The sequence below is a fragment of the Heptranchias perlo genome, chromosome 12 (genome assembly GCF_035084215.1).
Source record: "Heptranchias perlo isolate sHepPer1 chromosome 12, sHepPer1.hap1, whole genome shotgun sequence".
Lineage (NCBI taxonomy): Eukaryota > Metazoa > Chordata > Chondrichthyes > Hexanchiformes > Hexanchidae > Heptranchias > Heptranchias perlo.
The window spans coordinates 31,656,637-31,671,550 of record NC_090336.1 but is presented as its reverse complement, the minus strand read 5'-3'; the positions used below and the strand labels follow the sequence as shown (position 1 = coordinate 31,671,550).

Genomic DNA, 14,914 nt, shown 5'->3' with positions numbered 1-14,914 from the left:
TTATATGAATATTTATTGAGCCCGTGCACTAAGCATGGATCCAACCTGTAATGGTATATGGCTAGGTATCGCACGCAGTTCGGGAGACAAGCCTATTGACATGGGTCCCTTCATAACTCCGATTTATATATTTTTATAGTTTCAGTCCAAACTCATCAATCAAATTGAAGCCGCCCTCGACATTCTGTCTGTACAGAATGTGACCCATCCCCACGTTATCAGATTGGATCCTTTGCCCCATAACGCGTTTTTCTGTTCTGTGTCGGGCCCTGTTCCCTTGGATGTGTATCAGACATTGGCCGTGCTGCTCCCGATCCACTGATAAGCTCACTTTTCATTATTTCTCCAGCAAATTATGGCGTGAATTCACCACCGGAGGATCGGGGTGCACAGCATCTAACTTATGGCACCTGTCGCCGATATCGACATTGCAGCCAATTCCTCATTATTTTTATTGTGGATTATAAAAAACTATAAACTCAAAACTTTTATTAGGGGGCATTTTCCAGTATTTAATCATGCTTACAATCACAAAAGTATGTTCATAGATCACATACATCCCACAATTATTCCCTTAAGTCACTTAAGGGAATACTGGAATAAAAAAGACTTTCAGTATATAAGCACTTGTGGTTCTGACACTTAATCGGGTTTTGTGGAACAATTGTTGCACTGGAATAACCAAACCTGGGACTGCATTCAGATAGAATTTATTGAGAAACTTCCATAAAGTTTCCTCATTTCCTGCCAGAATCTTCTTGAACATTCTGTGACTGAAGTAATTATCCAAACAACTTTCATCAAAAATGACGATTAACGTCTCCCATGACTTCAACGAGTGACACTCATTTTGTTCCGGTGGCCTTAAAATGAAGCTTTGTAAAGATTACCATACGAATGTTTAACATGTGACTCATTGGATAGCTCTACCAAAGGCAGGACGGGCCGAATGGCCTCCCTCTGTATCATTCTATGATTTTATGATTCTATGATAGTATGAAATTCCTTTGCCTGCTATGTTAACAGAGGCGTTGAGTAATTTATCTCAAACAAGTTAAAGCCTGCATTAAATAAATCAAGGAATTGTATTAGAACATGTCAAGCATATGTACGTAAGTTTCGAAGTATGCTAAATCACAGTTTGATGATGCTGAAACACATAGTAGGTTTTCAATATCCCTTGTTTCACTACGCAAGTATTAAAACAGAGCTTGGAGAGCTGGCTTCCTAGTTTCACCAGTTAAAATGAAGGTTTTGAATTCTCCTGCAAATTCTGTTTTTTGGCCTGAAGATTCAATTTCATACCATATATCAAACTTACAGTTTTATTTCAACTCGAAGGGTTGCGTGTATAATCTCTATAAAATCGGCAGAACGTGCAAGATTTTTTTTCCGCCTAGTGACTTTGGTTGACGTTATTCAGACATCTGTATATAATACTTTTTAAAATATTTGTTCCAAATATAAATATTGAAAGCATTTAAAGGTTTAAATTGCTGTCTGATATTTTTGCTTAAAGGGGAAAGGCATAAAAAGTAATGAGGATAACAAGGCCAGGGAACAATGCTAACACAGCAGGGCATATTTTATGGTGTCTTAAAAGTGAACCTATAACACTGGTATGATCCTTTGATTCAATTGCCATTGGAAAAAAAATTAAACTTATATAAGGACAGTAAAATTATTGTAAACCTGGCTGTGTTGTAATAAACTGCCAGTCTGGCATATCCGGGAAGCATGTTAGCATGTTGTCTTGTAAATAAGTTTAATAGAATTAAAAATTACATGTTACATTTTTTGAAAGACTTGCTTCTTTTTTATTGCGTTCGTTTAAGGTACTGCGATATCTTGGGCTGCACTTGTAACGCTCAGGTGTTTCTGGGTGAAACCGGGTAATTCCACCCTTTCCGCCTTTTTCTTTGCATTTAGTTTTCTTCTCCCTACTCTGGAGACAATTTTCGTCATCACTGCTTGAGCGGTAAGGAGATCGGGCGGATCGACTGCCCATGACAGAAACCGGCCCGACTTTCATTTGTGTTGATTTGAAAGGAAATGAAAACCAGGTGGTTTCTATAACGAGCGGGCCATTCCGCCCCACCCCCCCCTCCCGTTTACCACTCAAGCAGTGAAGGTGAAAATGACCCCCACTGACGTTTTATCCATGTATGGTTCCACAGACATATATGGGTTTTGAAGAAGTGTGAGTAGACCATACAACAGTGGAGGAGATCACAGCCAAGCACGATACTCTCCTCACCCCTCAACCAACAGACATCGCTGGATAGTGATGAGGAACGGGAACACTAGCTGAATGTTTTTTTCTTCCCTCCCTAACCCATTGGTATTGAGACGAGTTGTAGCACAAGCTACAACTAACTCAGCACAAACCAGTGATAGAACTTGGCACCATCTTGGTTTGTATGCCTTTAATTTATTTGGGAATATGTGACCGACATTGTTAGCGAGAGTCCGATTTCTTGTTTAGTCAGTGATTCCTGTGTATGTTGCTATTCCTTTTTTAATGCAATAGCAGTTTCATCCAAAAATTCCTAAAATAAGTTTCACAAAATATATATTGGAAGCAAACAACCATGTAATTGGTTGCAAAATGTCAGCTCTTTTCTGTCACCCTGAAAGAGCTACCTGTGAACATCAATCCCATGACTTTCATTTCTTTAGTTTTACTTTTCTGTTTTTTAAACCAACTTGATGTTATATACAAGTTATAACATGAATTTTAAAAGGAAATAATACATGTATGAAACAATTTTCATAAGCAGCCTGACACTGTTGATATTATGTTAGGAAGCTTTGCTAAAATACTTCACTGATCTATTTTAGCATGCTACAAGTTAGCCTTATGGTTAGAAAAAATCTTCCGTGTTTCCACACTGCACAAAATTAAATTCATATTGAACTAAACAGGTAAATCCAAAGCACTGTTTTAAGTTAAGCTATGACTGCAGGACAAGAGGATCTAAGTAGAAACATGATGGGTATCAGGAAACACTTGTTTACACAAAGATGGGTTGATAACTGCAATGGTTTTCTAGGTAGGACAGTGCAGGCAGAAACTCTTGACTTTCATAAGAAAGTTAGCAGCTTTCTTTGAAAGAATAAGTTATATGGATCAAATGGCCACCCTCAACCACAATTATCTCTGTGTTACTTTGATCATAACAAGCAACAGTTCCAGCTTCTGACTTGGGTACAGCATTTTAGAACAGGGAAGAGAATAGAGCCAGAATGTGATCATTAAAAAAGAAAAGACATTTCCTTTGCGCAGCACATTTATATACTGACATTGCACTGATTGATACTTTTTGAAGAAAATACTTCACCTGACGAGTTGAAAATTTGAACCAATATTTTGCGATTGTCAATTTGAAATAAATTTTGGAATGTTGTTTAACCCTTGACTCAGTGGTAGCACTCACCTCTGAGTCAGGAGGTTATGGGTTCAAGCCCTACTCCAGGACTTTAAGCACATAATCTAGACTGACACTCCAGTGCAGATCTAAGGTAGTGCTGCACTGTCAGAGGTGCTGTCTTTCTGGTGAGATGTTAAACTGAGGCCTTGTCTTCTCTCTCAGGTGGGCGTAAAATATCCCATGGCACTATTGGAAGAAGAGCAAGGACATTGTCCAAGTGTCTTAGCCAACATTTATCACTCAACCAACATCATTAAAACAGATTATTTGGTCATTTATCCCATTGACGATTGGGTGACCTTGCTGTGTGCGAATTGGCTGCCATCTTTTCCAATATTACAACAATGACTATACTTCAAAAGTACTCCATTGGCTGTGAAGCATTTTGGGATGTCCTGAGGTCATGAAAGGCATTATATAAATTCAAGTTTGTTCTTTTCTTTGTTTTCTGGATTGTAAGAGAGGTCAAACTATGCTCATCTTTTCTTTCATTATAGATCTGCAGAAATCGTTTTGTTACAATTTATGACAATGGCTTTTATAAATGAGAATTTAGAAGAGCGCGAAACCTTCTCAATTCCTAATATTCTTAAAATAAAAAGTATGTGAACGCTGGAAATCCTGGAATAAATATTGTTAGCAATGCAGGGCAGGTCAGTCCGCCTTCGAAAGATAAAAAGAGTACAGTGTTTCTAAAACAAACCTTCAGCATAACTCACACATCCGAAATGTTAACCTTTCTCTTTCAAAGGCTGATCATCTGAAGGGACAAAAAAGAACTTGTGTTTATAGTTACCCCTAAAACGCTGCTGCCTCAGAATTGATTTCTCAACATTTTCTCTGATTAGCAAGTGTAGGTGATTTACAAACCAGCACCTTCAACTACTTGTTATATAGTTGGGGAAATAAACAAAAATAAATTTGTCGAGCACCACTGAAGCAGAACTCTTGAATTTCCTCGGACTAGGTACAGACTGAAAAGAATACTGTTTGCTGCTTAATCCGAAGAGTTATCGTGAAATCGACAAAGGCACAGTTCGTTTTTATTGACCAGTGTACAATGATACAGATAGTAGTAGCATCCACATTTTAAGTAATGGTTGTCATGTGCATGCTGCTGTTCCATACAGACCAGGAAGGTCAGTGGTTTGGTCCCAGATTGGCATTGAGTTTGCTGATCTCAGCTGGGGCAGCAGTAAGGCTTCAGTACTCTTGGGCCTAGAAAGGGTAGGAATTTGCTAGAGTTTCCATTTGCTATTGAGTGACTCATGCGGGAAGTGTGTGTGGGTGTACATGTGAAATAAGGACAGGATTGAGCTCAGCTATGGCGCCCTCCTTCCCCATGGTTGAATAGCTTACTGATAATTGGGGGTCGATTTTAATTCCCAACAAGTTTCCAGGGAAACTGCGGGAGTCAGTTAGTTTCCCGCCTGCCTTTGGTAACCTGAGGACAGGACGAGTTTAACCGCTGGAGACCTCATTATCATCCTGCTGGTCCACTCTCAACCCGGAACGGGCAGGAAACAGCTGCCGACCTCGTGGAAATTGGGTGGCCCATAGCCGTCCGTGACAAGCAGGTCGGTGTGGGGAAAGGGTCCCGGGAGGACCTCTTGGGAGGGAACTGGGTGGGGAGTCCGAGACGTGGGAGGCCTAAACTTTCCTTCCTCCTCCTGGCCCTACAAAGGAAAATAAAAAAAACTCAACTTTCAGGACCTGCTGATAGCCTGGTGGGAAGTCACAGCGGCTTCCCTGCTCAGGCCTGAGTTCAAATGATGTCGGGGTCCGCCTGACATCATCAGACCCCAATGAGCAAATTTAAAGAAGGACCCCGCTGGCTTCAGGCAGCTGGGAAGAACAGGTTAAAATCAGACATGGTGGGATCCAGGTGGCATTTTAACTGCCCAAGTGCCCGGTTTCCACCAGGCGAGTAAGGTTAAAATTCCCCCCCCCCCCCCCCGCCTTTTATTGTCTGGGCTCACATGTGAAGAACAGCCACTTGGGCGAGGGACTGGAGGGCAATCTGTGTCCGTGGAACCAACCCAGCATGAGTCAGTGCCTTCAGGAGTGGAGGGGACAAAATTGGACGGACCCCAAAAAAAGTGCGTGCTCACTGTGCAGGCAATTATTATGTGTGCTTATAGCTTGGCTATAGTCGTACCTTTGCTATGAACCAAACCATTTAAATAAAATATTATTTTACAGTAATGCCTTCCTGGTGCAGTCAGTCCTAAACAATTTAATCAGTCCAGAACATTTGTTTCTTTGCCGATATGATTTATCTGGAAACAGTAAAAACACCAACACTTTACTGATAGCCTATCTGTCCAATATATCTCCACTCCATGATTCCTGAGGAAAAAGTTTAAACACCACCACTCTGGTAACGTTCATTTTGCATTGCTGTTTTTTCTGATCGCAGTTACTGTTGTAATTGTAACATTTTGTTCAGAGGAACTATACCTGAAATAACTGGAAGATTGGAGTATATTTCAAGGGCTGTTATGCAATGGAGAGGTTCAGGTAACATCCATGACTGCAAAGCTCGACCCGTTATTGACATCATATGAATCTCAAAATTCCGATGCGCTCTTTACTTCACAGTCATTATTTTGCCTTCTATATTGTGATTATCTCACTGGTTATAGTTATGGTGCTATGGAGTGAGCCATTGCCAGCAATGATCTTCTATATCAATCATGTTAAGACAGTAATGGGTGCAACATTATTATGTTACAGGATGACAGGGTCGAGCACAAGCTATGGCAGAAACCTGATAATGCATTTATATATATCCAGCTGATGGTGGGAACTGACACTTGGGACCTTCGCTGCACCCGACTGGTTTTCCTTGCTGCTTTGAAACACTATGGATAAGCAGCGTGCGGCCATGTTTCCACACGGCCTCTGTTGCTAACTAACAGCTGAGCAGGCTTCCGATATTTTGTGGGATCGTTTCTCCAGAACTGCAACTGCAAAACTGCACTATCCAACTTCTACCACAATGCTGGGTTGATGCTATGGATTTGCTGCTGATTTTAGCAGTGCTGTTGACAGCAAACTTGTAATATAAGTGGGGCATGAGATACATCACATGACATGACAGGAAGGGTCAGTGATTCAAGAATATGTTTGCCAGTATGTTATGGAAAAAATAACACAGATATTGTAAATTATGTAGACTATTATGCAGTCACTGTACAGTATTAAATAGACAGAACCACAGATATATTTCATATAGAGGATAATATAGCTGCCACATGTATGAATGGATGTATGACTGTGTTGCAACTGAGGAACAATTACAATAACAAAAAATACAGGCACCATACTTTGTAACTAAGAAAAAGGAGAAAATTGACCATTAAGCTGACTGAAGCAGATGAAATGAAATTAAATCCAGTTCCTTCTATGCTGGACTATGGCACCTTGTAACCATGGTAAAGTCAAGAGTTGGCATTTATAAAATGAAAACAGTCAAAACTCACTGTGTATTTGTTGTTTTCTGCTTGCCAATGAATATATGGTTCCAACACTGTTCACTTCTGACTGGAAAATGTAAGTTAGGTAATATTTCTTAAATGTTTTATGCAAAGCTGTAAAATACACCAGCAACTATCATTCTCGAGTTGTTTGATTTTTTTTTGCGCATGACTATATATATATTTTATCTCCAGTTCCATGGAAGTGAATGATGTGCCAAGTCTTGACATTCTTGTCAGTGAAATTGAAGGACTCAAAGAACACCTTTCCCAAATTAAATCCCCAGTGGTCCTGTGCCATAATGATCTACTGTGTAAGAATATAATCTACACTGAAGCAAAAGGTATGTTTAAAATTATTAAGTAAAAATAATAACACTTGCATTAATAAAGTGCTTTATTATATCAAACTGTCTCAAAGCGCTACACGTAATGAATTATTTTTGAAGTGCAGTGACTATTACAGAAAATAATGTTAAAACTAGATTTGACATTTTTTAAGTTTTACTTTTACCAATTAATACCTGAAATAGTAATAGCTGAACATGGGTACTGTTATGGAAAGAGAAAGGAGAGATATTCATTTATATAATGCTTATCACATCTCTCAGAAATGTCTGAAAGTGTTTCACAGACAACGTCAAAGTACAGAAGCTGTTGTTATATTGGGAAACATGACAGCCATTTTGTACACAGCGAAATCCCACAAATAGTTATGAGATAAATCATAGAAACATAGAATCTTACAGCACAGAAAGAGGTCATTCGGCCCATCGTACTTGTGCCGGCTCTTTGAAAGAGCTATCCAATTAGTCCCATTCCCCTGCTCTTTCCCCAATTTTCTCCCCTTCAAGTATTTATTCAATTCCCTTTTGAAAGTTACTATTGGATCTGCTTCCACCACCCTTTTAGGCAGTGCATTCCAGATCATAACAACTCACTTTGCCAACTGCCTTAAATCTGTGTCCTCTGGTTACCGACCCTTCTGCCACTGGAAACAGTTTCTCTTTATTTACTCTATCAAATCCCTTCACGATTTTGAATGCCTCTATTAAATCTCCCCTTAACCTTCTCTGTTCTAAGGAGAACACCCCAGCTTCTCCAGTCTCTCCACATAACTGAAGTTCCTCATCCCTGGTACCAGTTCTAGTAAATCTCTTCTCCCCCCTCTCCAAGGCCTTAACATCATTCCTAAAGTATCCAGCATTGGACATAATGGCCCCGATATTTACAGGGAGGTGTGGAGGGAACCAGGGCGACTGCCAGCGGCCGGGAAGCCCGGAAATACGGAGGCCCTGCCAAATTTAATGGCAGGGCCTCATTTGAATGTTTTTTCTCCGTTTCCCACCTGGCAGCCGGCCAGATTGAGAGGCTGGCTGGCTGTTGAGCGGGAAGGTCTGCAGTAGAGGCCGTAGAAGGGGACCGGACCGGAGAGGAGGGAGGGAGGGATGGTGAGATCACTGGGGGGAGATCACGGGAGCGGGAAGGGGGGGGTGGAAGGTGAGGGATTGCGGGGAAGGGGAAGAGATCACAGGAGGGGGTCGGCTGATCACGGGGAGGGAAGCAGGTTAGCTTGAGGGGCCAGGGGGAAGCACACTTGCACCTCCTGGCCCACAAGCAGGGCTGGAAAATCACTTACCGGCTGGATTAGGCAGTTCTCGCCTCTCTTTAGCTGCCGGGTTTCCCAAGTCCTGGCAAACCCGGCCTGCAGCCGTTAAATCTAATTGGCTGTTAAAATCTGAGGCACGCAGCCTCATTAACATAATAAAATTACTGACCCGCCTCGACAGCAGGTTACTCGCCCCCCCCCGCCAACCCGCCCCGGTTAAACAGGAGGTAGGTGTGCTCGTGGCCAGTTAGGGTTGGGTTTCACATTTTTAAGAATTTAAGTCCCTCCCACCCCTCTCCTGCCCATCCTGGGGGGTTAAAATTCTCCCCTCGGCCCCTATTTATAAAGTCAAGGATCTCGTACGCTTTTTTAACAGCCTTATCAACTTGTCCTGCCGCCTTCAAAGATTTCAGTTTGTAAACCCCCAGGTCTCTCTGTTCCTGCACTCCCTTTAAAATTGTACCATTTAGTTTGTATTGCCTCCCCGCATTCTTCCTTCCAAAATGACTGGTTAATCTGTATTTGGTGGTGTTGGTTGAGGGAGGACTGTTGGCCAAGACACTGGGAGAGCTCCCTGCTCTTCGAATGGTGCCATCAGATCTTTAACATCACCTGAAATGTTGGAACAGATGGACTGGGCTTCAGTTTAATGCCTTACCCAAAGAACGGTACACCATTCCTTTGTTACTGAGGGATTCTCTCAGCCCTGCACTGAAGTATCAGCTTAGGTTGGTACATCAAATTCTTCAAGTGGGGTTCAGTGTTACCAAATGAGCTAACTGACATTTGGGGGGCAATTTTATCCGTACTCGCCCTGTGGAAACGAGAAGGTGGGGAGTTAAAATTTTGCCCAGGTTACTTACCCGCCTTTGAGCTACACAGTCCCGCAGACTGTGATTTTTGTGCAGGTTTGGGTGGGGTTTTTCTTTAAATATGCAGATTAGGATTCGATTACAACATTGAGCCCTGACTGCAATTTTAACTCAGGCCTGCGCAGCAAGCCACTCCAGGCTGAAGAGAGGGCCTTACAGGTACGCCTTTTTACTTTCTTTTGTGGTGCCAGGAGAAGCACTCCTGCTCCTCCTGACCCCACAAGAAATGTTTAAGCCTCCTTTGCTCTAGATTCACCCCATTCCCTCCCGCAGGGACCTTCCGGAACCTCCTTCCCCAAAACCCACCTGATTTTCTGAGGCCGGCAGCCACTTCCCGCCCACTTCCTGCCTGTTCCAGCGGCATGTTGATGAGGCCCGGGAGTTAAAATGGCCTGAGCCTGATTTCTGCAACAGTGGGTGAGTTTCCAAATCACCTCAGCATTCACTTGCCCAAAACCCACCTGGTGTTAAAATCGGGGCCTAGAGGTAGTTATAAAAAAGCAAAGGAATTATGGTGCAACATTTCAGATATTTTTGAACCTGGGATTATACCAATGTTCTTTTTAATCAGTACGGTAATTGTAGCCCCTGGAACATTTCATTATTGAGAAACCCAGGTGAAGGGCTGACATCTCTGGTGCAGAACACCACCAGGTTGTAAGGAATGGGAACAGAGATAAAGTGGCGGATGCGAAGCTTGTTTTAAAAGCCTGTAGGTTGTCTCCGGTTAAAAAGGAAGTCTCACAATCAAACAGTTCCATCGAATGAGGATTAATTGAAGCAGAAGACAACCATAGCAGAAGGGACCCGATTACATACATTATAAAGTGCTTTACCATCAATCCCCTTCATCTGGCATTAACTTTCTAAATTGAATTAGTCTCCTGTGTAGATAAGCCATGTGTCATTTTCATCATGTGTCATTTTCATCATAAAGGTGTTGCATAGAAATTATGTAAATGGCATCAAAACACAGCATTGCATTATCACATTGGTAAACTTTTCGCATTTGCAAACATTTCTTTATGTAGACAGAAACCTTCTGAAGTTAATAAGAATTTGTTACAGCTTTAAAAGAGATGCCGACATTTGACTACTGTGTTGGTCTTTGTCCAAGTCATGACGGCCTGGGGATGGGGAGGGGAGAAAGAGGTTGTTGCAACCCAGTCCCCCAACCCATGCATACAAGTTTCTAGACACGCTTCATATAAAGGGTAGCAAGACTAGCATATCAGTCCAGAGGATTCATATTTAACTCAGATAAACACCAAGGCGACTTAAACTGAAAGTTGGCAGTATTGAGTGACAATAAAGAAAGAGATAAGGACTTACATATAAATAGCACTTTTCATATCCTCAGGATGAGCTGAAGCACTTCGCAGCCAATGAATTACCTTTGAAGTGTAGTTTTTTAGGTAAACGCAGCAGCTAATTTACGCACAGCAAGGAGCGGCACAAACAGCAATGAGCAGTTAATCTGTTTTAGGTAGTGTTGGTTGAGGGACAAATATTGGCTTCAACATTGGGGAAATTCTTTGAATTTCTCTTGCTCCTCTTTGAAAAGGAAACCATTGAATCTTTTACATCCAGCTCGACAGGTAGACAGGGCCTGGGTATAGCTTTTCACCTGAGAGATAGCACTTCCAACAATGCAGCACTTCCTCAGTACTGTACAGTTCTGTACTGAAGTATCAGTCTTGATTATGTACCTAAATCCTGAAGGAGAGCTTTGAACCCACAATCTTCTAACTCTGGGGAGAATGCTATCACAGAGCCAAGTCAGCATCTTAATTCTAATGAATGGATAATCCGGAGCAACTTGTGCCTAAATTTGCAATAAGCCCTTCCACCCTGCCAAGCTCTTACACCTCAGTGCTGAACAGGAAACTGTGCCTTATACAATGAGCTGTTCATATGGTCTGCATATCATCACTGTTCAAGGAATCTATCCCAAAGTGATCTGACTAGTTAGCAGCTTAGCCTGTGCATTCCCAGCCTTTGTTTATGCACAATATTTTATCTGAACGGACAGTAATGTAACAAGGAACACAGCTTGTACATTGACTGGAAAGATAGGTTACTCGTGTATTTAAATTCCCATCATAATCGGCTATTAAGGGATTATGTTTCCCTCTCTGTTTCTTGACCCATATATTACATATTGCCCTGTGAATCATGCATGTCAGTTTCTATATGTCTCAGTCTATTAACTAAAAGGAAACTGTTGAAGTGAGATTGCTTGTGGAGACTTTTGGCCATATCTTGGGATTGACTGCAGCTATTGGAAATTTATTTTCTCTGTTGAACTTGGGAAAACTTTGCCTACATCCTGCATTATCCTCGGAGAGTATTGTATTTTAAAGGGAATTAGTATCTGAAGGTTGCACAACTGGCTTCCCACGGGGAATCCCACTTTACGTGATTATGCATTATAGAGGAAGAGGAATAGCAAGAGGCCGCAAAGAGGCGAGCCATACCATCCCTGCACTACTCACGCAACAGGGTTTATCAGCCCAGGTGCACTTTCCAAGAACTTTCCCAGGGGCTCTATCTGAGGAGGCTGTGTTTCAGTCACAAAGGAGGAGCTCTGTTCATTGCTACAGCCAGATCTGCCACCAAGATCTGCAGCAGTTACAGCTCTGACCGTGGCAGAGAAAGTGTCCACAAATCTCACTCAACCTTTATGTGACAGCCTCGATCCAGCGAACCACAGGGAACTTTTGCCAGGTCAGCCAATTTGCTATAAATTCTCCTTTAAGGGAAGTCACCAGTGCCGTATTTGCCTGGGCAGCTCAGTTTACAGATTCTGACAGTGGTCCCGGACAAATGAATGAGAGGGCCATACATTCTTTAGATTGCTGGATATTTTTTGGAAGTCTCCGGCCATCAAATATCTGCCCCTTTCACCAACCTTTCTATGGTCTAAGTAAACTCCATGCTCCTCACAGCTAGCTGTCACATCCCAATCCCAATCCTAAGCCTCAACATCAGCACATTACCTGTTCCCCATTGTCATACGAAAGAACCAAACTCCAAGTAGTCCTTATATCAAATATTCTAATGATTTATTGCAACTATTTACAAAAACATTACTTGTTTGTTTTTTCACCGTGCACATCGCCTGTGACCGTGCAAGCTTTTCTCTGCCCGATTCAAACATTTCTTCCATCTGAGGGTCTGGGGTTTGAGATTCTGCTTCAAAATATTAGGACCCTTTTCAGATGGAGGTGGCACTTCTCTCAGGGCCCCTCAGTCCTGGGAGGGACATGGGACAGGCAGTGTCCTACCAGCATTAGGAAATTTAGCTGACCCCGGAATTTCTGATGAGGCCCACCTCCTAGGATGTCCATGGGTAGAAATCCCATCCTGACTCACTTAAGCTGCCAAGTTGGGGGCACAGGAATTTCGGGGCAGTTTTTAGTGAGTTAGCTAATCTCACCCAGGGCAGCAGTTGGGGTGCTACAATTGACTTTAATGCCCCTTGGCTAAGGAGGGGGAAAAAAATCAGCCAAGGTTTCCACCACTGATCACTATGATGGAAAAGTATATAGAGAAGGACATGATCACTCTCCAATGCTTGCAGATGTTCACTGTCTAAGCTCACATATGAACGGTAGCCTCTTGACTGAGGTACCAAAAGGCTACCAGCACCATGGAACCCGTACCCCAGCTAGAGACAACAAATGGATAAGAAAATGGGGAGAAGGTTGAAAAAAAAACTTAATCGCATTGAAGAGTTGATGCAAGTTGTTAGGCGGCAAAAACGAATGCAGTGTTGATGAAAGTTTCATTGCATATTCATCGATTAAATAATAACTGATAAATTTTCACTCTTTCTTAGGAGTTGTAAAGTTCATTGATTATGAATATGCTGGTTACAACTACCAAGCATATGACATCGGAAACCATTTTAATGAATTTGCAGGTAAGATACAGATTACCAATTTGAATAGAGCTATCGTTTTAAACTGGGGTTTGCTGATGCCCTGAGAAATGGGTCAAGTGGAATTTTACATAGATACAGGACAATATCCCAACCGTTCTCATGCGCCAATATCATAGGACTTGTGCACACTGCAACCTATTTCTTTTCCCTACTTTTACTCAAGGGCATAGGTAACGCATGCAAGTCAGTTGACTATATTTGAGAGGATACGTGACTGACACTGCACCTTGCTTCAACTGAATGCTACGTCTCTCTCCTGCACTCAGACTATCGCAGAAAGATCCGGGTTCACTCTCCATTTGTGTTTAAAAAGCCAAAATAGACATTATTTCAATGGAACAGAAAGGAGCCAAAAAATAACTAAGGTGAGAATAGAAATCCAGAAAAGAAGCAAGAGAATTGTTACAGAAAAGCCCAATTTAAATGGGGAATTTAGGGTTGTTATAAGCACAGTGAATGATGCACTGAGATAAGTCCAGTGCTGTATCACAGTTGCTTTTTAATATCATTAAAAATATATCAATATAAAAATATAATGAATAAGGAATAATCATATCATTTACAGCAGGCATGTGTAAACTGCGACCTTAGTGCCACACGCCCTGGCAATCAGGCCCAAAGCCTAGACAACTCAATCCCATTTTACTTATAGTTTTTAATTTGCTGATATGATGTGAGGAATTCAGTGGACCTGAAGGTTTGAAAAAGGCTGTTTTTAGCACACTTGCCTCATTGGTGAATAAATCTCAATCACAGCACCAAGATCTGTTGGCATCAGCAACTTGAGGTACATGAATTGAAGCTTTCCATGTGGCCCTTGAGCACCCATGTATGCACCACCCCTGATTTCCAGGGAGCAGATGTATCAGCATGATTCCAGTGTAGTGAGAATGTGGGGTTCTTTTGTTTTTTTAACACTGTTCCCAGGCAATCCTCCCCCCACCAACATTCTCCTTCTCAGTCCCTGTTGGGTATTTGATAAAATATAAAATGTTCATTGGTGATGTAGCGTTTATTTCATTTACTCCAGTACTAATTTTAGCTTTTTTCTCACCTCTCCTGAGGACAGTAACTCATGTCCACGTATGGTTATCTCTATCTTTCTAACCTCCTACAACTGTACGAGATCTCTGCACTCCTCTAATTCTGGCCTCTTACACATCCCTGATTTCCTTCACCCCAGCATGAGCAGCCATGCCTTCAGCTGCCGAGACCCTAAGCTCTGGAATTCCCTCTCTAAACCTCTTCGACCCTCTCTATCTCTCTCTCCTCCTTTAAGTCACTCCTTAAACCTACCTCAGTTGTGCTAATATCTCTTTATGTGGCTTGGTATCAAATTTTTGCCCGATAACGCTCCTGTGAAGCTCCTTGGGATGTTTATAACTATGTTAAAGACGCTATATGAATGCAAGTTGCTGTTTTTGTTGGTTCCATGGGAGAAAGCAGCCCTCTGGTAGCTTGGCCAAGTGGCCATGTGCGAACCCAGACAATGGATTCTGGTAGATTGTTAGACTGTGAAGGGCTTCACAACCAACCTGGATCCTACCCTCATTCTACTTCCACATATACGCACTTTC

General features: G+C 42.0%; 1 protein-coding gene across 1 annotated transcript in view; it reads left to right on the top strand.

The window, feature by feature from the left end:
* LOC137327705 (ethanolamine kinase 1-like) overlaps positions 1-14,914 on the top strand; it is a 363,642-nt gene that overhangs the window by 219,570 nt on the left and 129,158 nt on the right. The window contains exons 4-5 of the mRNA XM_067993503.1: positions 7,106-7,254; positions 13,233-13,316. Coding sequence (XP_067849604.1) covers positions 7,106-7,254; positions 13,233-13,316 — 233 coding nt within the window. The remainder of the gene's footprint in view (positions 1-7,105; positions 7,255-13,232; positions 13,317-14,914) is intronic.